General features: G+C 42.2%; 1 protein-coding gene across 1 annotated transcript in view; it reads left to right on the top strand.

The window, feature by feature from the left end:
- The first annotated feature begins 9,620 nt into the window (after nucleotides 1-9,620).
- Pias1 (protein inhibitor of activated STAT 1) overlaps nucleotides 9,621-26,639 on the top strand; it is a 110,342-nt gene continuing 93,323 nt past the window's right edge. The window contains exon 1 of the mRNA XM_050151748.1: nucleotides 9,621-9,690. Within this exon, the coding sequence (XP_050007705.1) occupies nucleotides 9,667-9,690 (24 nt within the window). The 5' untranslated portion in view covers nucleotides 9,621-9,666. The remainder of the gene's footprint in view (nucleotides 9,691-26,639) is intronic.

Raw genomic sequence — 26,639 nt, 5'->3', positions numbered from 1 at the left:
AGCACTGTCTTCTGGACATGAGAGGACCACTGTATTCGTGAAGTCAAAGTAGTTGTGGAAGAGACCACATCTTAGTTATTGCTCTATTGCTAGGAAGAGACAACCAAGGCAACTTATAAAAAAAAGTGTTAACAGGTGACTTGCTTAGAGTTTCAGAAGGTTAGCCATGGCCATCAGAGTGGAGAACATGGCAGTGGGGAAGCGAGCAGGCATGAGGCTGGAGTAGTAGCTAAGAGCTCACATCTGATCTGCAGGTTGGAGGCAGAGAGAGAGACCGAGCCTGGTGTGGGCTTTTGAAACTTCAAAGCTCACCCTCAGTGACACACCTCCTCCAACAACGCCAAACCTTCTATCCTACTCTAAAATAGTTCAATACATTTCAATAAATTCAAATACATGAACTTATGGTGGCCATTCTCACTCAAACCCCCTCAATATATGATTTAAAAACATTTTTACTACTTCTTTGAGAAAATCATACTTGTACACCACCCCCAGTCCTCTTTAACTCCTCCCAGGCCTACCCCTGAACTCCAGCTCCCTCTCAACTTCAAGATCTCTCTCTCCTTTTTAAAAAATAAACTATTGGTTGGATGATGGTGGCACATACCTTTAATCCCAGCACTCTGGAGGCAAAAGCAGGTAGATCTCTGTGAATTTAAGGCCAGCCTGGTCTACAGAGTGAGTTCCAGGACAGGCCCCAAAGCTACAAAGAAACCCTGTCTCAAAACAAAACAAAACAAAACAAAAACAAAAAACTATTGAGTGGAATTCGTATGCCATACACTCGTGTGTGGGGCCATCCACATGGTCATGTTATCAGGGGGCCACATCCCTGAAAGAAAACTGACTATCCCTTCCCTATAAGTCATTGGCTGTCACTGACTCCTCAGCTAGGAGTGGGGCACAAGAACCACTCCCTCCTCCAGGCTGGAATGTTGACTGGCTTGATCTTATGCAGGTCTTGTGCTTGGAGTTCATGAGCACTGTGGCCCTGTCATATCTCATGTGTTTCACTCAGGTCTTCCCCAAACTCTGACTCTTACACTCTTACTATAATTGTCCCCTCTTCTATAATGATCCTTGAGCCTCAGCGGAAGAGTGTATAATTTTTTTTTTTTTTTTTTGGTTTTTCGAGACAGGGTTTCTCTGTGGCTTTGGAGCCTGTCCTGGAACTAGCTCTGTAGACCAGGTTGGTCTCGAACTCACAGAGATCCGCCTGCCTCTGCCTCCCGAGTGCTGGGATTAAAGGCATGCGCCACCACCGCCCGGCTATAATTTCTTTATAACATCTTTCATTGTATAAAAATTAAAATTTGTGGGCTGGAGAATTGACTCAGCAGCTAGGAGTACTTACTTTTTGTTGTGGTTTGGATAAGAATGCCCCCTATAGGATCATATATTTGAATGCTTAGTCACTAGAGAGTGGCCCTGTTTGAAAGAATTAGAAGGATTAAGAGGTGTGGGCTTGTTGGAGGAGGTGTGTCATTGGGTGTGGATTTGAGGTTTCAAAAGCCCAGGACAAGTTCAGAGTTTCTCTCAACCCATGAATTATGATGTAGCTCTCAGCTACTGCTCCAGCATCTGCCTGCATGCTGCCATGTTCCCCACCACAGTGATAAAGGACTAATCCTCTGAGATTATAAGCAAGTCCCCAATTAAGTGCTTTCTCTTATAACAGTTGCTGTGGTCATGGTGTCCCTTCAGAGCAATAGAACAATGACTACGACACTGCTCTTGCAGAGGACCTAAATTTGATTTTCAGCTCACATGTCAGGGAGCTCATAATCACCTATAACTCCAGTTCCAGAGAGATCCAATACCTCTGGGAACTGGGCAAATGCACTCATGTGCTCATACCCACAGGCAGACACACACACACACACATACAAAATAAAATAATAGGACTGGAGAGATGGGTCAGAGGTTAAGAGCATGCGCTACTCTACCAGAGAACCAGAGTTCCATTCCTGGCACCCACATCAGGTGGCTCATAAACACCTATAGCTCCAACTCCAAGAGATCTAACTCCTCTGGCCTTCACGAACACTTGCACATACATATCCATACTCACACAACATAATTATTTTTTTTGGAGGCCGGGTTTCTCTATGTAACAGTCTTGGATCTCCTGGAACTCACTTTGTAGACCAAGCTGGCCTCAAACTTACTGAGATCTGCCTGACTCTGCCTCCCAAGTGCTGGGATTAAAAGTGTGTCCTACCACCACCTGGCTCATAGTTTTTAAAATAAATAAATAATTAAAAATAAAAATAAATCATCAGGTGTGGTAGTCTACACCTTTGATCCTGGTATTGAGGTGGCAGAGGCAGATGAGTCTCTGTGAATTTGAGGCTAGTCTGGTTTACATAGTGAGTTTTAGAACAGTCAAATTTACATAGTGGGACCCTATCTCCAAATAATAACAAGAAAAATAAAATAAAAATAGATCTAATTTAAAAATATTTAATGTATTTATAGTCTAATGTAAATTCTTTTGTTTTGAGGTGTGTTGATTTCCTTCTCTGCCTAGTAATTTTTTTTCCACAATGTTTAAGCATCTGTACATTTTGGTCAAAATAAGTTTAGGGGTGTAATCATAAACAACAATAACAGTCCCCTAAAATCTCAATAGCCTACCTCAAAAGTTTGCTTCTGGCCCTGAGGTGTAGTTTAGGCACAGGTAGGCAGATCTCTGTGAGTTTGAGGCCAGTCTGGTCTACACAGTGAGTTTCAGGACAGGTCCCATAGCTATAAACCCTGTCTCAAAACAAAACAAAACAAAAACAAAAACAAAAACCATTGAGTGAAATTTGTATGCTTATACACTCATGGGCATGGGATGCTCTGGATTTGATTTCTATTGTCAGACGAATACCTCAAAATGTCTTTTCTAGCTCATACCATATGACTGATGGCTTGGGAGAATGCTTTGTTGGCCAGAGGCATTCAGGTACTAGAGTAATAGACGCTCAACCTAAGACATGTTCTGCCATCACCAGGGCAACTTATTTTAAAAAGTTTTTATTAGTATATATTATACATGATAATGAGTTTCATACCTGTGTATGTTGAGTGCATTCACCCACACTCATCACTTCTCATCTCCCTCTTACTCTTGCTGACCCTCCCCTTCTTCCAAGCTAGTTCTGTTTCTACTTTTATGTCTTTTAAAAACATTTTTTTCATGTTGAATCAATGAATTTAGTAAGTTCTTTATAGGAAAGTGTTCAGTGATTACCTGTTATTTACGATAGCAGGGACAACTTGCCCTGGCTGTACCCCTGAAGAAAATATCCTTCCTTCCCCCAAGCAGCTATTAACTACTGGTAGACCTTGGCTCATAAGGCCCCGCCCCTCCCTCATCTTTAGTGGAATGTTACTGGGCCCAGTCTTGCACAGGTCTTCTCCAGGTAATTATAGCTGGTAAGAGGTCAAAAAAGCACCTGCCCTGCCCTGTCCTGCGGTGTTCTAAAGCATGCCACCCCTTTCTCAGGCTCTTATTCTTTCTGCCCCTTCTTGCCTTTTTATTTTGCAAGATATTACAGTGAGGAGATTGCTATCAGTTTCAAAAGAGAATTTATATCAGATGTGATGGAGTGTGCCTTTTATTCCAGCACATGAGAAGCAGAGGCAGTCTGATCTCTGAGTAAAGCAGGTAGCTTCTGTTTCCTGAATAGTGGAAACATTTAAGCTGAGCAAAAGCCTCCCTTTTTCCTCCCCAAATTCTTATGCTATTGTTTTTATTTGCCTTTTCTTTTCTTTTATTTCTTTCTTTATTTTTATTTTTGTTTTTCGAGACAGGGTTTTGCTGTAGTTTTAGAGCCTGTCCTGGAACTAGCTCTTGCAGACCAGGCTGGCCTCGAACTCACAGAAATTTGCCTGCCTCTGCCTCCCGAGTTCTGGGATTAAAGGCGTGCACCAATACCACCCGGCTTTATTTTGAAATTTTAATATAATTACATCATTTCTCCCTTCCCTTTTCTTCCTCCAAGCCCTCCTCTATACCCTTCCTTTTTCAAATTAATGCCCTCTTTTTCACTAATTGCTGTTACATGAATATATGCATATGCCTACCATACATACATATTCATAAATATATGCTATGGCTTTAACTGTTTCTGTAATAATAATGAAATTGAGCATCTTTACACATATCAGTCTGGCATTGGGAATATGTTTTTTAATGGCATGGCAATTCCAGTCTCATCCATTTCTTTACTGGCAGTCTACCTTCTATTTTACTGAAAAAATACCGTAAATTTCAAGTATATCCTAGATTGTTTCTTGGTTAGATGTATGTATTTTCAGTATCTTGTCTTTATTGTCTTGCCTTTTCTCTTTGTTCACATTCACATTGTTTTAGGATGATTAAAAGCTCACAAATTTCATGTATTTCAACTCCTTAAGGTTTTCTTTTTTTGGTTAGGTCTATTGATAAATTGTTCTAAAAAAGTCTTGAAGAGTTAGAGTATTTGCTGCTCTTCTAGAGGACCTGGGTTTAGGTCCCAGCACCCACATGGTGGCTCATAATCATCTGTGACTCCAGGTCCAGGGGATCTAATGCCCTTTTCTGGCACCCTTGGGCATGAGACATGTACATGGTGTGTGTAGGCAAAGCACTCATGCATGTACAATAAAAATAAATACATTTTCACAATCAAGATTATGAAGATAATCTATATTAATTTATGCAGTTATGTGTTTGTTGTCTGAGTCAGGGTCTTAATATGTAGCATTAACTCTCCTGGAACTTACTACCAATGGCTGGCTCACAAAAAATTCACAGGAATGCAACTGCCTCCACCTCCCAATACTGAGCTCAAAGGCAAGTACCACCACTCTTGGAGTTTTTGTTATTGTTGTGTAACTGTTTCAAAAATGTAGTTATGATAGCTTATTTTTTTTTTTTTACCTTGTTTTGTTGAGAGAAGGGCTTGCTGGTCTCAAACTCTAAATTCTCTGTTCCCACCCTTCCAAATGCTAGGATTTAGGAATGTCTGCATCTTTGCATCAATACTGATATCAGAAGGAATGCCTTCAATATTTTACCATTAACTATAATAATTTTTATAGATTTGGGGAAGATACTTGTAACCATATAAACAAATTGTCTTGTATTCTTGTCTTGATAAGTGATGGTATCATGAGTAGGTTTTCAATTTTTATTAATTTTTGTGTGTGTATCTGTTAAATAAGAATACCCTATCCCCCATTTTATTTTTTAACACAGATCTCATGCAGCTCAGGCTGGTCTCGTACTCACTGTATAGCTCACGTGTGCACTCTAGCTCTCTACTACTCTTGCACCTTTCTTGAGATGCGTGTTATCACTGTTATCCAGGTTGGTCATGAAGTCTTAGGCTCAAACAATACTACTTCAGGCTCCCAAATTCTGGAACCACAGATATGCATGACTCTGTCTTTCAAAATTAAAATTATTGGTTTTCAAATATTAAACAATCAATAAAGATCAATTTCATAATTCTATAACAAATCTTGCTTAGCTGTAGACGGAGGCTGCTGGATCATTTCCCATCCGCCCAGACCCAAATAATCACACGAGACTATATTAATTACAATACTGTTTGGCCAATAGCTTAAGCATATTTCTAGCTAGCTCTTACATCTTAAATTATTATTTAAGATGTATTATTACAAGGCAAATGGTTTACCAGTAAGGTTCCAGAGCTCTGTCTCCTTCAGTAGCTACATGGTATCTCCTTGACTCCGCCTACTCTCTATGGCTTTTCCAGCCTAGCTATATTCTGCCCTGCTATAGCCCAAAGCAGCTTCTTTATTAACCAATGGTAATAAAACAGATTCACAGCATACAGAGGGGAGTCCCACAACACTTAGCTATATTGTGTCTATTGAGGGGGGGGCTCAGCCTGAATCACCTGATTAACATACTCAGGTGTAACAGGGTAGGACTCATTAGGAATAACAAAAAGACAGAGCTATTAGGAAATTGCTGGTGATTTTAGGAGTTTTGTGCCTGGAAGTAGGGACAAAGGCTAAATTTTATTTTAAATATCTATTTTTGAGGCAAGGCTTCTTGTAGGACAAGCTGGCCACAGACTTGCTGTGTGACCCAGGCTGTCTTTGAACTCCTGATCCTCTTGTCTCATCTCCCATGTGCTGGGGTTTTAGCTTTGGACCACCATACGTGGCTATTCACATTTTGGCTATATAGCTCAAGCTAGCCTAGAACTCACTATATAGCCCAGATGGTCTTGCATGCTTGGAAATCTTTCTGCCTCAGTCCCCCCCCCCCCCCAAAGTGCTGGGATTATGTCTTTGTACTGCACGTTCAGCTGTGAACAGAAAGGTTAGTGAGCACGGCCCAAGTTCTGGGATTATAGGCCTTCCCCGTCATGGCCAGCTCCAAACATAGGGCCCGAGAAGGCAGAGATGCCTGAGTGTCAGAGAAGCTAGGTGAGACCCTGTCAGTCAGTCTGTCCTTCCAATAGGGGCAATACTGCATCAGTCTGGAAGAGGGTGGTGGTTGTGAAGATTAAACAAAACAGGCCACCTTGGGTATATTTAGAAGCAGGAGTTGGGGGCTCGAGAGATGGCTCAGAGATTAAGAGAACTGACTGTTGTCCTGGAGGTCCTGAGTTCAATTCTCAGCAACCACATGATGGCTCATACCCATCTATAATGAGATCTGGTGCCCAGAACACTAATACATAATAAATAAATTTTTTAAAAAAGCAGGAGTCAGCTGGATTCACAGAAGCTCTGGGCATTGGGAATAAATGAATAAAGGAAAGGGGTAAGGATGCTTTCCTGACTTTCATTTTGAAAGCTGAATGAATACTGGATAACAGTAAAACTCTTGGGAAAGGAGTAAGACTGGGGGTTTAGGGTCTCCTTGACAGGATGAAATGAGGTGGTGAAGAGATTCATCATAGATTCTAGGTCGTTAGCAACATTCATGAATCAACCTTTAACTATCTAACTAGCAAACTAATTAATTTTGAGACAGGGCCTCACTTGTAGCTCTAGCTGACCTGGAACCTACTTCCTATGTATACCAGGTTAGTCTCAACCTCACAAGAGATCTGCCTACTTTTGCCTGAAATGCTAGGATTAAAGGTTTGTACTACCCCAGCCAGTTCCTCAATAATAATAATAAAATAAATTATTTCTTATGGGCTAGGATCTCATGTAGCCCAGGCTTGCCTGGAACTGAAACCCCTGATCTGGGATTTCAGGCATGCAACACCATGCCCAGTTTTATGTAGTGTTAGAGATCAAACACATGGCTTCTTGTGCATTAGGCAGTCATGCAAACAACTTACAAACAGAGTCAAATCCCTAGGCCTGCCTGGATTAGGATTTGGTGAAGTCTAAACTGCAGATATTTGAAAATCATTATATTATAGATCAAAAGTCAAAGTTGAACAATAGCTCTGGGTGGTTGAATAAAGATCATGGACTGAGTCCTAGGTTCTCCACTATTTAAAGATGAAGCCAAAACTGGCCACGGTGGTGCATGCCTTTAACTCCTCTGGGAGGCAGAGGTAGGTGGATCTCTGGGAGTTTAAGGCCAGTCTGCCATATAGAGAATTCCAGGGCTGCATCAGGAGAGAGGAGAGAGGAGAGAGAGAGAGAGAGAGAGAGAGAGAGAGAGAGAGAGAGAGAGAAACTGCCCAGGGAAGAGGATAGGAATGGAATGTCAGGACAGCGACAGTGATCTGGAGGAAAGTTCAGGAGAAATATGTTTCAAGAGAAAGCAAGTCCAACTGTAAGCAGTTCCCTCTAGCCAACATAGGTAAGACTTGAGAACTGGGAGTGGGCTTCGCAAAGGTGTAAATAAAGTCATCTTGAAAAGTGATCAAGGGGTTGGCAGGCAATCTAGGCCAATTGACAGGCCAATGCCACTGAGGAAGTGGGAACAAGTACTGTAGAAAAATGAAATCATGTTCATGAATTTATTCAGTGAAGAAAGCAGAGAAATAGAGTACCCACCGAAGGTGATTTTGGATCCAAAGGAAGTTTAGCTGGGCGGTGGTGGTGCACGCCTTTAATCCCACACTTGGGAGGCAGAGGCGGAGGGTCTCTGTGAGTTCAAGGCCAGCCTGGTCTGTAAGGCTCCAGAACTACAAAGAAACACCGCCTTGTGTGTGTGTGTGTGTGGGAAATCCAGAGAGAGAGAGAGAGAGAGAGAGAGAGAGAGAGAGAGAGAGAGAGAGAGAGAGAGGGTTTAGGGGGTGTGCAAAAGGTTTTTTTCCAACTACATTGATATTTAGACTTGAAGAAAGATTATTTTATGCCTACTCCTCTCTACTAAACATCTCTTCTACTTCCTGAAAAATCCCAGCCTTTATTACTGATGATCAACTTTTCACTATAAAAATTCTTTAAATGTTTGGGTTACTCTGAAGTGTCTCAGAATTCAAGAAGGCCAGGTGTGTTATTTTCACTCCCACATTTTTTTTTTTTTTTTTGGTTTGGTTTGGTTTGGTTTTGGTGGGGGCAGGTTTTGAGAAAGGGTTACTCTGTGTAGCTTTGGTGCCTGTCCTAGAACTAGCACTTATAGACGAGGCTGGCCTCAAACTCACAGAGATCGGCCTGCCTCTGCCTCCCAAGTGTTGGGATTAAAGGCATTCACCACCACCACCACCCAGCTCTTTTTTTTTTTTTTTTTTTTTTTTTTGAGACAGGGTTTCTTGGTTGCTTTGAAGACTGTCCCGACACTCCCTCTTTGATTGGCCTTGAATTTACAGAGATCCTCCTTTCTCTGCTGGGATTAAAGATGTGTCACCACTGCCCGGCACCATTTTTCTCTCTTATAGTGAGCCTTGGATCCCAATGCTATTCATTACCATTAGTAATTATATCTTTATTAGTTCACAGATCCGTCTCCCAGGAGGGAAAATACAGTGATCTTGCCTAACTTCTGAATTTATAGGGCGAGTTGACAAATGGATGTCAGCAGACTTTGTCTTTGGCCACCTCTGTTAAATGCTGTATGAGCCAGTCTCTTTTCTCCTCTGAGCTTTTATTTCGTAAAAGGTACCGTGGGGAGCCGGGCGGTGGTGGCACACATCTTTAATCCCAGCACTCGGGAGGCAGAGGCTGGTGAGTTTGAGGCCAGCCTGGTCTACAAGAGCTAGTTCCAGGACAGGCACCAAAGCTACAGAGAAACCTTGTCTCGAAAAAAAAAAAAAAAAAAAAAGATACCGTGGGAATGTTTCCTTTGATGACCTCACTGCTTCATCATAAAGACTGCGTCAATAAACCCAGAAACAACGAAACTGGCTAGTTGTGGCCCACATACGGTGCAGGTGTCGAACGTCTAGCGGATGCGGGGCTTCGTTGCTTCTGTCAACTGGGGCTCAAGCGGACAGCCTAAGAGTGAAGCTCAGCTGCGGCCTCTCTCCAGGACGCTCCCGGCCCGACCAGTGTGGGGGTGGGGGAGACCGAGGCGGTAGTAACTGTCAAACCTCCCGCTTGGCGCCATTATTTAAATAGTACGTGCCGGTCTAGCAGCTGTGCGTGCTCCGGGCGGGGCGGCGAGCTCCGGGAGCGGGGCGGAGGCTAGGGGCGGGTCGGGAAGGCTGAGGGGCGGGGCGGGGGCGGAGCCAAACCAGCTATAGGGGAGGGTCCAGCGCGGCCCCCGGCGAGCTTCACTGCGCTTGCGCTGACAGACGCAAGATGGCGGACAGTGCGGAACTAAAGGTAAAGCGCAGCTCGAATTCACTTCTAATATTCGGCCGCGGAGACGGCGCCGCTGGTGCCGGGGGGGATGGGTCGGACCCTGGGGGGGCCGCCCGGGCCGGGCTCCACCCGGGCCTGGAGTTGCAGGCGGGAGAGGAGCTCCGGGCCTCAGTGGAGGGGGCCTGGCTGCGGCGGGCCGTGGGCCCCGGTGCCTCGGGGGCGCTGACGGGTCGTCCCCGGCGTGTTATTGTTGTGGGCGCCTCTGGCGGGGGTGGCGGGGCGAAGAGAGAGTGAGTCGGGACGTGGCGGCAGCGGCGGTCCCCGGGGCCCTGGTGCCTCACCTTGCAGCCCGCCTCCCCGCCCCCCCCACGGGCAGCCAGGGGCTGGGGGGGTAGGGTGCGCTTGGAAGGGGGGGATTGGGAAAACTGCCCCGCCGCCGCTTCCTCTTCCTCTTTCGCGGTCCCGGGCTCCTGTCAGGCGCTGCGCTCGGACCCCCGGGAACTTGGCTCCGGCCGCCCCGCCCCTCCGTGGCGCCCAGGCGCCCCCGCCCCGCTCGCCGCCGCTGCCCGCCTGTCAGTGGGTGCCGGGCCAGTGGGAAAGCGCGATCTTGGGGCGATCGACTGGGGACACCGGGGAGAAGCTCTTGGAAAGTTTAGCGAGCTCGGAGCCGACGTTGGGGGTTCGGTTAAGAGATTGCAGGGAGACAACCTGGGTCTGCCTGGGCGGGACGTTACTGTTTTTCTCTTGGTTTCGGGCCACCGGGGTGTGTGGGGGAATAACCCCCTGGAAAAGTGTGCATTTGGGAGCGGTGGAGGGAATGCAGCCACCTCTCTACTCTTGCTGTCGCTGGTGTGGCCGGTGAGAGCAGTCTTGGGGGTATCTGCACACACCATGATGGCGATGCTATAGCTGATGGAGGTGAATGGTTTGTGTTTATATCCCCCCGTTGCCTTTTGTTTGTTAGGGACATCTTGCTGGCCATGTTGATTTAAACGAAATTGTCCTCCCCCCCTCCATCCTACTCCAACCTCCAATAAATAGAATGTTCCATCGTTCCTCTCAACTGTACCAATTACTCACGCCTCGCGAAATTAGATGAAAGGGTGCCCCCTTTCCCCCGGTTTTTCTCCCACCCCAATCTTTACCTGATGATGGCTTCTTTACCGAAGCAGATATAGCACTACACAAGCAGTTGGGGGAGGGCTGCTGGAACCCTTATGATTGGATTGTGACAAATGGGGCTCCGCTTGAATAATTTTGGTTTAGTAGCAGGCAGTTCTTAACTAACGCATATTATTTAGAGGCTCTGAACACGGTATTCCCTTTTCTGGCTTCCTGTGTGCGAACCAAACAGCTGGTTATAGCCCAGCAGAGAACTAACATCTCTGTCAGAGTGGAGATTGGGCTATGCAATTGTAAATCTTCAGAGGGATTTAGAAATTCTTTTTATAATCAATAAAAATTATTATTTCTTCATTATGATGAAATAACTTATATAATAAGCAGACCACTACATTTGTTTCTGGGCACTTTTGTGTGTGGAAAAGCCTAACTAGAATATCCTTTTTCCCTAGTAACTTTGCAGTGTTAAACATTCCAAGATTTTTGTATTAAGATCTTTGTACAAAAATCAAGTAAACAAGCAAACAAAACCTGCTTAATTACGGTCCGTGGTGGTACACAGTTTTAATCCCAGCACTGGGGAGGCAGAGGCAGGCGGATCTCTGTGAGTTTGAGGACAGCCAGGGAGGGCCACACAGAGAAACCCTGTCTCGACAAACCAACCAAACAAACAAACAAACAAATAAGATCTTTGTACAAGATTTGGGTATTCTTTTAAGTTTACTTCTAATTACTAACTTGTTTGAAACAGAATATGTTGAATTCAGAATTCCTTTCGTTTGTTTTTAAAAGACAGGTGTACTGTGTAGCACAGGTTATCCTGGAACTCACTATGTAGATCATGCTGGCTTTGAACTTGCAGAGATCCTCTGGCCTCTACCTCTCCAGTGCTGAAACTAAAGGCATCCACCACCATGCCCTGCTTAGTTTCGTTTATCCCAATTACAGACTATTGACTTCACCAAGGAAGCCTCAGAAATTTGAAATTTTGGAGATAATCAACTTACAGTTAAAAAAAAAAAAAAAACAAGTTTACTGATGATGGCACATGCTTTTAATCCCAGCACTGGGAAGGCAGAGACTGAAGGATCTCTGAGTTCAAGGCCAGCCAGATCTACATAGTGGGTTCCAGGACAGCCTGGACTACACAGAGGAACCCTGTTCTTATCCCCCTTCCTGAAAATAACCCACAAACTCAAAAGACCCAAACAAACAAAAAGCTGGAGCTCAAGTATGTGTGTTTTATATTCTTTTAACAGTCACAGTGATACTGTCATATTTTTTGTTGTTTTATTATGTTTTGTTTTTTGGAGACAAGGTTTCTCTGTATAGACTTGGCTGTCATGGAACTTGCTCTGTAGACCAGGCCAGTCTTGAACTCAGAGATCCACCTCTCTCTGTACTCTCTAGTGCTGGGATTAAAGGAGTGCACCATCACTGCCAGGATCTTACTGTCTTTGTCTCTTAATACTAATTTTGTTAGGAATCTGTTTGAAAATTAGCTAGCCAGGTCTTTTATTTGTGGGCCATGCAGTAAGACTGAAAAGCTTGTGAGAAAAGCACATGCACGCTGAGAGATGGCTTTCTTTGTTCTTTCAGTTTTCAGCACTTGCCAGGCAGAGGCAGGAAGGTCTCTGAGTTTGAGGCCACCTGGTCTACAGAGTAAGTTCCAGGATAGGCAGGGCTACATAGTTAAGACCCTGTCTTGGAAAAAAATAGAGACAGAAAGAAAAGAAAAAAGAAAAGAAAGGAAAGAAAAGTGCCTTTTTGGGATAGATGAGATCCCTGGAGTGAATTTTGCTAGGTAAAGTTTCTCTTTACAAAAATGAGCCAGTATCATAAAGACACTGAACGTTTATAGGAAATGGTATTTCTCTAAAACTGGTTTCCATTTTTTCACTGTCTCTAAAATCTACTCGAGAGGTTTCCAGAGGACTTGTTTTCCGTTTTTATGTTTCTGTTGGTGTGCCATTGTATGTGCCTGAGACTTGAGGAGCTGTGATAGATTACTTGGTTGGTAATAGCTCTGTTAAAAGTTTTGTTAACACTTCATTGTGGTTAGGTTTACTGTTCTTTTTGGAGAGTAGAAGTGCTAACAAGAATGCCTGCCATAGTTACTTAAGAATGCATACAATTTTTTTGTGCAGTGAAGTTTGGAAGATACTCCTTTCAGAAATATTTTTTAATATTTATTTGTTCATTTTGTATACAATATTCTGTCTGTGTGTATGCCTGCAGGCCAGAAGAGGGCACCAGACCCTAGTACAGATGGTTGTGAGCCACCATGGGGTTGCTGGGAATTGAACTCAGGACCTTTGGAAGAGCAGGCAATGCTCTTAACTTCTGAGCCATCTCTCCAGCCCCAGAAATATTTTTCAGGTTGTGCGTGCACACAGGTGCTCGTGTGTTTGTGTGTGTGTGTGAAAGAGAGATATTTTGGGAGGTAAATATCATATATATCTAACAGAATAGAGGAAAATCCAAACAATAATTAGACGGAGAAAAAGCCTACATTTTTATTTTTAAATGGAAGTACCTAACTTTTCCTTACCCCATTTCACATCTCACATTTGACTATGCTGTGGATTGTATTCATAACTCTTTTCCTAATGGCCCTTTTAGTGAATCCATTTAAATCTATAGTGATTCTGCAAAGATCAGATGGGAAAAACAGATCTGTAGTCCCTGTAGGAATAGTGCAAGCTTGAAGATATTGCCAGTATAAATGAGATTGTGAGTCATACGTATCAAAATCTCTGTGCACTTTTATTTATGAAAAGCTTAAATTTTCGTTAGGGGAATACCCACAAGTGACTTCTTTTGAGACTGTGAAGGTGAAGGCCCTTCAAGTTTGTAGACCAGGAGATCTTGGGAGTGATAACTTGATAGTTTCATTGTAGCTACTCTGATTTGTTTTTTAGACAGATCTTCTCTCTGTAGCTCTGGCTGGCATGGAACTTGCTTTGTAGACCAGGCTGACCTCTAACTCACAGAGATCCTACTGCCTTTGCCTTTGGACTGCTGAGATTAAAGGTGTGTCACCGTGCCTGGCTGTAGAGCCTTTTTCTAAAATAGTTTAAATATTCGGGGTAGTGGTGGCACATTCCTTTAGTCCCAGCGCTTGGGAGACAGAGGCAGGCAGATCTCTGAGTTCAAGGCCAGCCTGGTCTACAAAGCAAGTTCCAGGAAAGCCAGGGCTATATACGGAGAAACCCTGTCTCAAAAAAAAAATAGTAATAATAAAGATAAAAATAAAAGTAATTTCTTTTAGAAGGCTCCCATGCCTTTAATCTTAGTACTTAGAAGGTTGAGATATAGGAGGAATGTGAGTTCTAGGCCAGCCTGGATTATATAATAAGATTATCTAGAAAATAAATCAGGTTATAACAAAAGGAAACAAGACCTCAGATATCAAAACATTCTAAGCAAGTGGTTCTCAACTTTCTTAATGCTTTAATAACAGTATCTCATGTTGTGGTGACCCCCCAACCATAACATTATTTCTTTGCTACTTCATAAATATAATTTTGCTACTGTTATGCATTGTAATATAAATATCTGATATGCAGGATATCTGATATTCGGCCCCTGTGACAAGGTCATTTTGACCCCCAAAGGCATCTCAACTCATAGTTTAAGAACTGCTGCCCTAAACCAAGAAAAAACAAAAATAAACGTTTTTCATTTGCTGACAAGAATTCACCTTGTAATTCTGAAGCCTGTAATTGACAACCTTTCCTCAGTTTCCAGAGTGCTGGATCTCAGCATGAGCCACCACACTCACCTTCCAAAGCTATTAGTTTTTCTTAAATGTTTTTTGCATTAAAACTCAACATAAGTTATATTGGTATTTTAACTCACAGGAGAACAGTAGGAGGGGAGGACTCATTGCTTTCAAGGAGTAAATAATGGAATCCAATGAGAAGGAAAGCCATACTTTTATAAGTATCTGCTGTGTAAGCATATCAGTAAATTTTGTTGTCTTATCTGTCTCTTTATTTTCAACAAATAACCACTTCGTTTTGATCTCTGTGGTGTAATTTGTCTGCTTTTATTTCTCATAGAGGCAAGTAAATCTGACATTTTATTCATGGATTTGATTTTAATCTCTCTGACTTGCTTTTGTGAAGGGTTGCATTTAGATGGCTTTTGTTTTACGTCACTTCTTGGGAACAGTATTTTAAAACAATTTGAAAAACACTTTCGTTTTTAAGTGTTTCATGTAATTGTTTTGAAATATTGCCGCCTTTTCCTTGGTGGTTTTCTCCGGGTGACTGCATTGTCTTTCTCTTAAATGAGTGTCTTGTAATCCCTTTTGATTGCAGTAGTCCTTAGTAGTGAGTCCATAGCTGATTAACCTTGGCTCTCTCCTGGTGAACTCCATCAGCATGCTGCTCCAGGGTTCATGCTGAGGCTTTTGATTTCAATATAATTTGTACCCTTTCATGCTGGTAACTAGGGATAAAAAAATAAAGTGGTTTGTAGTTGTAGTGGGATCAAGGAATACGTATCTCTTTCAGAAAGTAGGATTTTATAGGATGTAGCCTATTAAAACAAGAACTTGCTTTATTTCATCACAGAATTGATGGTACTGCTTTAAGTGTTCAGCTCTGTTAAGCATTTATTTTTTGAGATAGTAGTTTCATGTAGCCTCACCTGTCCTTAAACTGTGTAGCTGAAGATGACTTTGAACTCCTGATGTTGCTTCTATCCCAAGTGTTTGGATGATAGGCATAAGCCACTATCTATGCTCTACTATCTCCTACTGTTTGAAGAATACTGGTATCTTAGTTGTGTAGTTTTGCTCAGATTATACTGCCTCATGTTATATCATTTTCTTTTTACAATAGTTCTTTGAAATAGGAGAGTGATGTATGAGGTAAGGAAGCCTAGAAAAAGGCAAATTTTGCCAACATCAGTGGCAAGAACTTGCATCTGAGTCTTTGGTTTCAAAGCTCACCTCTGTAGGCCTCCTCAAAGATGCCAGGGCAGTCCTGGAGGTATTTAGGTACCTAGCTCACTAAGAATTGTAATGTTGTAGAGTGTTTCTGTTTGCTATATTCAAGGGTATTTTGGGGGGGATACTCTCTATGCTTTTTTAAGTTGCCATTTTTTAAAGACAAAGTTTCACTATATAGCCCTAGCTGGTCTGTAAGCCACTATGTAGACCAAACTGTCCTTAAGCTCATGAAGAGCTGCTTGCCTTTGCCACCAGAGTGCTGGGATTAAAGGTGAGTACCAATATGCCTGGTTTTGCAGATCTCTCTTACAAAATATTTGGAGTATGTTAGTTGGAGTCATACAAATTCATTATTTCTTTTTTAATTTTGAGGTTTTATTTTTATTTTATACCTTTGATTGTTTGCCTAAATGTATGTCTATGCACAGCGTTCATGCAGTATCCACAGAGGCCAGAAGAGGGTGTTGAATCCCCTAGAATTGGAGTTAACAGATGGTTATGAACCACTGCCTTGTGGGTGCCTAGAATAGAATTCTGACTTCTGGAAGAACAACTAGTTCTTAACCACTGAGCCATATCTCCAAGCCCCCCTTCCTTTTTTTTTTTTTTTTGAGACTAAGAGTCTCACTATGTACCTAAGACTAACCTCCAACTAAAAGCTTGCCAATTTTTACAATTAATATTTTGCTGAGGAAACTTTAATAAAATGCTAAAAAGAAGACAGAAAAAATGGCACTTATAATTAATTTCATTTCTCAAGAACACTGTGGTTTAATATCTGGACATCTATCCATTTAGACCTTCTGTGACTGTAGGTGTATTACTATCTCACAAAAGAGGGATCACAATAGTAAAACATTGTTATTATCTATTTATTTATTTTGAGACAGGTCTCTCTATTATGTAGGTTTGGCTGTCCTGGAACTTGCTGTGTAGAATAGGCTAGTCTTGAACTCCCAGAGATCCACCCGCATTTGCCTTCCCATCGATGGGATTAAAATTGTAGACCACCATGCCTGGCATACATACTAAACACACACACACGCACACACACACACACGTGGCCCAGGTTGGCTTTAGATTCCCTAGCAGTGTAGGATGACCTTGAACACCTCATTCTTCTCTCCATCTCAGTGTTCTAGGCACACCTAGAACTGGTATGCTGTGCTGGGAATTGAAATCAAGCATCTTGAATGTTAGGCAACTACATCCACAGTTTATATTTTTTATTTGTAATCTTTTATTTTTGTGACAAGCCTTTTAAGTTTGTAGATATGGATCCAGGTCACTTTGTATTTTATTCCTGTAGTAACTCAACATTGGTTTTTTGGTTGGGGAGGGGCTGGGATTGAACCCTTGTTATTTTCGTGTCTTGACAGCCTTGTATAAAACTTTGCAAATGTGATTAATGTTAACAGCACAGACTTTCAAGCTGTAGAGAGCAGCCTAGAAGCTTTTCTGATGCAGGTGTCTCAAGTGAAGAGAATTAGTAACTCTTAGCTTATTTTTTGTTTTACCTTCATTGTTCTTAATGTCTTTTATGTGTCAGGTAAGATTACTAAGTGATAGCAGAGAGAGATTTTACAAATTGTCAGCAAACAGTGCATTGGAATCAGAACATTTGATAAAGAATGTACTTGATGATGTGGCATATCTAATTGATTTCAAGTATGTTTGATTTTGGAAATTATATTAAAGTAATCAAATATTGTGAGTCTTGTGTATTGGGTGCATGTCAGTTTTAAATGGCATGTTGAAACTCTATTGAACATTAATATAGAGCAAGTGGATATGAGAACAACTAACCATTTTTAATGTGAAATCAGGGTTGCCATGGTTTTAAATTGGTAGGTAATGCTGTTTGGAGGAGCTGGTTATGGAAAGGTTACATAGGCTGTGGAAATATTTTTCTATTTTAAGAAGAAACCTTCTTGGGTTAGTGTAATTAATAAGTGCACATGTAAGTTATGAATGCTTTTTCTTTTTTGAGACTGTGTCACCATGTAGTCCAGGCTAGTAGTCTCAAACTCAGGATTCTCTTTCCTCAGCTTCTCGAATGCTAAGACTACAGGTGTGCGCTACCACCCCTGGCAGAACGTTGCAGTGTCTGAAAAGCCTGCAAAACCGGGAAGGAACGTGTGATGAAGCTAATCTGTGGACTGGATTGTGTTATAAATTAGTTGGAATTTGCTCTTTATTAGCGTTTTTTTCTGAGTAGGCGGCAGAAGTTTTGAAGTACTTAGTTTTGTTCTATAAGTGTGAGTGATCTGGGATTTGTGCTTTGACTTTAGATGATTAGGTAGTGATTCACAGAAGACCCCTGGGGTTTACAGAGCCTAGCTCCCACGTAGTGCACAGCCAACTGTAAGAGCAGCCACTCCAGTGCTTGGTGGGGTTGGCTTGAGGCTTTATCAGGATACAGCTCCTTCCCTTGCATAGGGTGCATAGCGCACTAGTGTAGCTGCCCTGTGCTTTGCTAATCTTTCCTCTGCCTCCCCTTCTGCATCAGGTGTTTCTGAGCCCTCCACTTGTGGTTTCAGTGTCTCATATGAAAAGGCAATCACTCAGAACCTTTCCCTGAGACTTTTTTGAAGAAACCATCATTTTTTCCTGTTTTTTTCTTAGATCAAGTAAATAAAAGAAGTGTAAACCTTTTGAATGGGAGCCAGTTCCAGATACAGTGCTGGTGCAGATGCGCCTATATTTGAGAACTTCCTTACCTTTCCTGCTATTCTTGCTTTCAGTTTCTCTTTCTCGTTGCCAAGTTAATTTCACACAAATAGTTTTTTCACAGTGACTCCTATCTATAAAAATTTACAGTGGAGTTGGGTGTGGTGGCACATGGTCTTAATCCCTGCATTTTGGAGACAGAGGCAAGTCTCTGAGTTCTAAACTAGCCTGGTCTATATAGTATATATATATATATATAAGTTCTGGAACAGTCAGGGCTATGTAGAGAGACCCTGATTATTCTTACCCCTATTCCTCCCCACCCCCCCAAAAAAAATCCCCAAAGCAATGAACAGAACAAAATGAAAGAAAAAACCTTCAGTGGCTTCCCATAGGATGATTATTCTCAGCTCTGGGGTCTGATACTCTCAGGACTCTGTCCAGTTTGACTTTAGTCTGCTTTATGTGTGTTGTACTTTCTCAGCTACGGCAGAAGCTCGTAACTGGATACGGAACTGTTCATTTGCTCTATTGTTGGCTAGTGTTCTGTCACTATCCAGTAGATGCTTACTATCTTCCAGCTTAACAAATTATGTTACTGTTTGTTCTTGTCAGGAACCAGGCTGATGCTCATTTCTGCTATGGCAGTCTAAATTGGAAGTGTTTCTAGAGTGTCATATCTTTATTTTTCCCATGCTATTTCTTAGATTAACCAGAATAATGTTAAGTGTGGGGTATTTTTTTGAGATTTATTTATTTACATGTATGTATACCTATTGGATACTTTGGAACTGGGGCTGCGTGTGATTGTGAGGTGCTGTGTGTGTGTTGAGAATTGAGCGCAGATCCTCTGCAAGAGCAACAAGAGCAAGAGCTCTTATTATGAATCATCCTCTCCAGTCCCCAGGATAATTTATGAAGTACACTTTCTGAGTTGAGTTTATACTATGTAGCCCAGGCTGACCTGGAATCTACTGCCTTAGCCAACTTGAATACTGGAATTATTAGTGTAACATTCTGGGTTTATTTGTGCTTATTCATTTTTAGGTGAGTGGGGAAAGTGTTAATAGAATCATATGCAATTTACTGCTGTATAGGTCACACATTTAAAGAGTTAAATTAATTGCTTTTCGTGTGTATTCTCCAAGTTGTACAGTTAGTACTGCAGTCAATTGTAGGATTTCTCTCACCCTAAGAAATTGCATCTTTAGTTGTCACAGTCATCTCTCCACATTACTTTGGCCTCAGTTACAGGCAACTGCTCATCTATACTTTGTCTGTAGATTTGCCTATTTTGGTATTTCATACACACATATGTATGATTTGTGGCTACTTATACCTGGCTTCTATTAATTTTTTTCTACTTGCTTTAAGTGTGTATCTGTATTTTTTTTTCCCCCGAGACAGGGTTTCTGTGAAACAGCCCTGGGTGTCCTGGAATTCACTTTGTAAACCAGGCTAGCCTCAAACTCATAGAGATCCACCTGCCTCTGCCTCCCAAATGCTGGGATGAAAGGTGTGTGCCACCACTGCCTGGCAGTATCTGTAAATTTGTAATTTATTATATGTGTATTTATGTATATTAGAACAAAACTCAGCTTGTAGAAGGGCCTCATGTTTTTATGTATAAGTACATAAATTGATCTGTACTATATATAGTAACATAATTTACTTTCTTTTTTATAATTATCTGTTTTTACTTTATGTGCATTGGTGATTTGCCTACATGTATGTCTGTGTGAGGGTGTCAGATCTTGGAGTTACAAACAGTTGTTAGCTCCCATGTGGGTGCTGGGATTGAAACTCGTGTTTTCTGGAAGAGCAATCAGTGCTCTTAACCACTGAGCCAGCTCTCTAGCCCCTCCCCCCTCCCTCCCTCCCTTCCAAGAGAGGGTTTTTTTTTTGTTTTTTTGGTTTTTTTTTTTTTTTTTTGGTTTTTTTGAGACAGGGTTTCTCTGTGGCTTTGGAGCCTGTCCTGGAACTACCTCTGTAGACCAGGCTGGTCTCGAACTCACAGAGATCCGCCTGCCTCTGCCTCCCGAGTGCTGGGATTAAAGACATGTGCCACCATCGCCCGGCCCAAGATAGGATTTCTGTGAGTAGCTCTAGCTGTCTAGGAACTTACTCTGTAGACCAGGCTAGCTTTGAACTCAGAGATCTACCTGCCTCCCAAGTGCTGGGATTAAAGTCATGCACCACCACTGCTTGGCTCTTTTTTAAATTTCAAAATATCTTTCTAAAGATTATTTATTTTTCCTGTTTTTAAGGTGTTTTATTTGTATTGTAGTGGTTTTTTTATTTGACATGTAATTACACAGATGTATGAGGTGAATGCTTTTGCAGTATTTTAAAATCCTTGTGACTGGGTGGTGGCGTGCTTTGATCACCAACACTCAGATGGCCAAGGCAACTGGATTCGGGGTCAGTGTAGTCTACATATGTAATGATTTCCATCCAGGCCAGCCAGGAATACACCTGTTTAAATAAAACAAAGTCATTGATGTGGATCCTAGGTTCCTGCAAGTTACCTGAGGAAGGGAATGAGGAAGAATTGTCAGGCTTCTTGACACTTAACAAAGGACATGGTATGAGCAGTCTGAGGGGAGGTTTACTTTGGCTCACAGTTTCAGAGATTTCAGCCCACGTTTACTCCACTGCTGTAGGTCTGTAGTGGAGCAGAGAGCATCGTGATGGCAGGAGCTGGTGGGAGAGCAGCATTGTTTGCTTTCTGGTCACCAGGAAACAGAGAGAGGAGGGGACCAGGGACAAGGCACCCTTCAAAGAAGCTCCCATAACTGACTTCCTCTGTCAGGCCCTACCCTTAAGAGTCCCACCAAAATAGTACTGCCTCCAAACAATAAGAGTCCATGGGGGACACATGATATCAAACATAACATGTTTCTGGCTTAGAACTTGGCTTGTAGTGAGATAGCTAGTACATGAAGTAGCTCACATTCTTCCATTCATCTATATGTTTGAATGTGTGAGGCACTAGACTATAAGCTTGAGTATCTGTATGATTATTTAAGCAAAAACTGTTTTATGATTATGCATAAATGCATCAACCATTACCATCTTAGAGTTTGTTTCTCGGTGTCCTGGTGTTTCTCTGGGTATCTCCCTGTCAAAACCATTTTCCCAGTACTAGTTGGCATTGTTTGGCATGCTGACAATTATAGCATCAATGGTGAGTAAAGCTATTGTGACTTAGTGTGATCAATACTGTGGTGTTACTGAGTTATACTAGTAGTGTATGCCCCATCACCAGACTCTTAGAATTGAAAAAAAAAATAAATGCTTTTAAAAAATCAAACAAACTGGGTAGGTTATGTGGTTTGGTAGTAGAGTGCTTGCCTACTATTCTCGAGGTCCTGAGTTTGATTCTACAAACACACACACACAAACTCAGAGTGGGGAATGTCAGGAAGACTGACTGGTTACATTTAATGCCCTTGATGAAGCAATAAAACTTAGTGATTTGTCATCTAACTCCTAGAGCCTCCTGTTGGAAGTGCTTTACTGATAGCAGGCCTGATAGTTAGCTTAGAAAAGAACCTGTGCAGTCACTGAGTACAAATTAAACTAGCTGCCTTTCTAAGTGGAATGCTATTTTTACTTGAAGTAATTGCTTGGCAAAGTATGGTTATATAGAATGGATATTTGGCATACATTTTCTTGAAAATAAAGTGAGCCTGTCACTACAAGGAAAACAACTGACAGTATTCATTGCTAATGATAAAATTTGAGCTCTCAAGGGGAAATTGAATTTTGGAAAACTACTGCATTTGCCACTGTGAGTTTGACAGATTCCGTACTCAACTCCTTTGATGCGGTTGGTGTGATATGAGTAAGTGTATTATGTTGTATGACAGTCATGAGTTGCATCAATGTTTGAAGAAGTGTGGAACTTGGTGAACTCTCATTTGTCTTGACACAGGATTTCGTGTAGCCTAGGCTGGTCTTGTAGCTCAGTGTGACCTCAAACTCCTGACCTTCCTGCCTCAAATGCTATAGGATTTCAGGTGTTTGCCACCTTACTCAACTGAACTCTACATTTTTAAAATAACAAATGCATGGTTTTATAATATTGTGTATGAATAAAAAGACCAATTGGAATTGAAGTTAGACCAATGAATTTTGTCTTTTTTTGAAAGAGGATTTTATGTAGCTCAAACTTGCTTCAAACTCACTTTGTAACTGGTCTTGAACTTACTTTTGTTGTTGTTTTGAGAAAGGGTCTCAGGAATCCCAGGCTGCTCTCAAGCTCTCTATGTACTGAAGATGACCTCGAAACATCTTTCTGATAAAACTTTTAAAGTGCCAGGATTATAGATATCTCCCACAATGCTTGGTTTTTATAGTGCTGTGAATCGAACCCAGGACTTCCTTGGGTTTTCTGCTAGGCAAACACTCTACCAATGAAGCTAGATTCCTAGTACTGACCTTTGACTTTTTGTTTCTCCTGTTTTGTACCTCCCAAGTGCTGATATTACAAATGTGTACCACTGTGCTTCAAAATGACCTTGGTTTTTCGAGACAGGGTTTCTCTGTGTAGACCTTACTGTCCCTGTCCTAGAACTTGCTCTGTAGGCTTACTTCAAACTTAGATCCACTTGCCTCTGTCTTCCAAGTGCTGGAATTAGAGTGCACCACCACACCTGGCCTTTGAAATGACTTTTAATAAATAAGAAATGTTCATTGTTGGGGCTGGAGAGATGGCTCAGAGGTCCTGAGTTCAATTCCCAGCAACCACATGGTGGCTCACAACCATCCGTAATGGGGTCTGGTGCCCTCTTCTGGCCTGCAGGCGTACACACAGACAGAACACGGCATACATAATAAATAAATAAATAAATAAATAAATAAATAAATAAATAAATAAGTAAGTAAATAAATAAGTAAATAAATAAATGATTAAAAATGTTCGTTGTTATGATTTCAGATTCTATATTGAAACAGCCTTTAGGAAATTGCCAGCTGGGTATGCAGTTGGTTATCTCTTTGTGGAGTAAGTTCTCTCTTTAAACCTTAACATGGTTTCTGAGAGTTGACCTCAGGTCACCAGATTTGTGCAGCAAGCACTTTACTGGCTGAACAGTCTGACCAGTCCCCTTATCATTTAATATTTATTTTATTTGTAAGTGTGTGTGTGTAAGAGAAGGCGAGGAACACAGGTATGTATGTGTGCCAGTGCAGATGATCATGCAAGCCAGAGGTATGAGATCCCCTTGAGCTGGAGTTAGAGGTAGTTGTGAGCTGCCCAACATGGGTGCTAGGACCTGATAGATATTGAGTTCTCTTTTAACTGCTAAGCCATCTCTCAATACCGTTCATTACCGTTTTTTACTTATTTATTTTGAGGCAGGGTCTCACTATGTAGTTCTATCCTGGAACTTGTTATGTAGTCCAGGCTGGCCTTGAAATCAGAGATATACCTGCTTCTGTCTGCCCAGTGCTGGGATTAAAGACTTGCCCCACTACACTCAACTTATCACAGTTTTATTATCTGTCTGTCTGTCTGTCTGTCTGTCTGTCTGCCTGCCTGCCTGCCTGCCTGCCTGCCTGCCTGCCTATGTACCTAACTACATAGCTACCTAGCTAGCTAGTTTTTCGAGACAGGGTTTCTCTATAGCTTTGGAGACTGTCTTGGAACTAGCTCTTTTAGACCAGGCTGGCCTTGAACAAGAGATCAGCCTGCCTCTTGCCTCCCAAGTGCTGGGATTAAAGGTGTACGTCACCACTGCCTGTCTTAAGCCAGTTTTAAGTGACATTTTTTTTTCTATTTCACTGGACCTGGTGAAATTCCTCTAATCTGTGCACTAAGCAGTCTTATCTAGATAATTTTGAGTTTAGGACTAGCATGAGCTATATAGTATGACCCTCTTTCAAATGAAGAAATGCACAAATGAGTACAAGTGTGCCTAGTTCTGTGTCAGCTTGATATAAACTTAGAGTTGTTTTGGAAGAGGTAACCTCAGCTAAGAAAATGCTACCACTAGATTGGCCTGTGGGTAAACTTGTAGTGTATTATCTTGATTGATGTGAGAGGACCTAGTCCACTATGGATGGTGCCACTCCTGGATCTTGGGTACTATAGTAATATAGGAAAGCAAGCTGAGCAAACAATGAGCAACAAGACAGTAAGCAGCACTCCTCCATGCTGCATCAGTTCCTACTTCTGTGTTCCTGCCTTGCTTGAGTTTCCGTGCTGACTTCCCTCCATGGTGGACTGTTAGCTCAAAGTGTAAGATGAAATAAACCTTTTCTTTGGAGTTACTTTTTTGGTCATGATGTTTTATCACAGCCATAGAAACCCCAATTAAGACAAAATTTAATATTTTCTATTTAATTTGTAATTAGTAGGTTTTTCTTTGTCCTCTTTTATAGTCCTGGGGTTCAGACCCAAAATCCAAATCCTATACATAGTATTACCATCCTGGCACACAGTAGGTGTTGGGTTAGCATGGTGTATTCTCATGTTCTTCTCTTGATCCTTCCTAAACTCCCTTCCTCATTGTATGGAGTAAGTGCCTGGACATCCATAGGAGAAATGTTTATAGCACATCTGTAAGCATTACAGCTCAGATGGAAAGGTATCCTGGGAGTTGGGAGCCAAGGAATACCACAAAGTCACGCTGCACCACAAACCCCACACAAGAGATTTATTAGGAGGGGAAAAAAAAACCAAGGTGGGTGACTGCCTCTGCTCAGAGATAACAGCGGAGAACTGTACATGATGGAGAACTTATAGAGTTTCTTGGTGTGTGTGTGTGTGTGTGTGTGTGTGTTTGTGTGTGTGTGTAAAAGCTTTCCAGGATGGAAATTGGTGGGATTTCATGTCCAGAGATTGGACAATTTACTCTGTAGAGTGGGGTGGCTGGATCCAGCAGTTAGGGCAGTTAGAGTGTCTTGTGGGTGAAACCTGGAAGTTGGAGGTCCTCAGGGGAGGGCTTAATTCCCCCCTTTTTGTTTACTATTGTAAACAATCAGGTCACAGGAAAGAGGGACAATGTTATAATTTGACTACTTTCTGTTGGTTGAATAGACGCCTCAAGGTCCTTTGAGCGATCTTGATTCTTCACTTTCAGGGTATAGTCTGGAGTTGCTGGCCTCTGGCTCTGTAGCTAGGGGCCAGTAATCCTGTCATAGCAACTGATTAAAAGTCTGATTCAAAATCTTTTGACTCTATTGTTGAGGAAATTTAGACAAGTTTATAAGGCAGGGTTCGACTAGTAGGATTAAGAAGAGGAGAAGGGGCTAAAAAGGGTAGTATTTCATATTGGACTTTCAATGGGCCACTGGCCAAATGCACGAACTTTTTTACATTTTATAGATCCATCTGGAGTTGTCGATCCTGTCTTTTACTACACCTGACTAGTTGACATAGGAACAGCAGTCCTCTCTGAGGAAGAGACAAAGACCACCTCTCTCCTCTGTTTGTAGTAACAGAGTGAGGCCTTAATAAAATCCGAGTTAGTGGAGGAAGAGAGGAAGGGTTGCCAAACGAACTCCACTGGAGGGAGTTTCTGTAAGCCCCAAGTGGGAGCTGAGAGGAGAGGGAAGCACAAGAGGGCATAGAGAAGCTCTGAGAATTCCAAGAGGGACAAAGTCACAGAGGCCCTGAAGGGCTTAAGGAAGTTGGGGGATTTAGCAGATACCTCCTTTTGGGAGGCAAGGAAAATCTGCAACATATAGGCCCAGGAGGGCACTAAGAGATAGATCAGGTAGCTCTGAGGGAAAGGGGACAAGGAAAGATGGCAGATTATTTCTTAAGAGATCCAAGGTAACCAGACAGTGGTGGCGCACACCTTTAATCCCAGCACTCAGGAGGCAGAGGCAGGCGGATCTCTGAGAGTTCTAGGCCAGCCTGGTCTACAAAAGCTAGAGGTATAGAGAGAGTGTCGGTATTGAGCCTGGGTTATATATTTGATGGGATTTGGTAAGGCTGGTAAAGCTGTCACCCTACCCTGATAAGAAGATGTTGGTTCCTAAATGCCGTCAGAACTAAGTTTGTGGTCTCCAGTGTTCAGAAGGAGTGGATAGATGGCCCTGGTACTGTGATAACTACCCGAGGCTTCCAGTGGGAAGGAGTGGATAGATGGCCCTGGGACTGTGGTAACTACCCAAGGCTTCCAGTCAGAGATGACAGTGATCAGGTCAAGAGAGCTTGATCCACCTGCATCGTCCATGGCCAGCCAGATCTAGGTGATCTGAAAAG

This window comes from Alexandromys fortis, unplaced genomic scaffold (assembly GCF_014885135.2).
Source record: "Alexandromys fortis isolate MF-2015 unplaced genomic scaffold, M_Fortis_MF-2015_v1.1 scaffold_70, whole genome shotgun sequence".
Lineage (NCBI taxonomy): Eukaryota > Metazoa > Chordata > Mammalia > Rodentia > Cricetidae > Alexandromys > Alexandromys fortis.
This window is presented reverse-complemented; position numbering and strand designations above follow the sequence as displayed.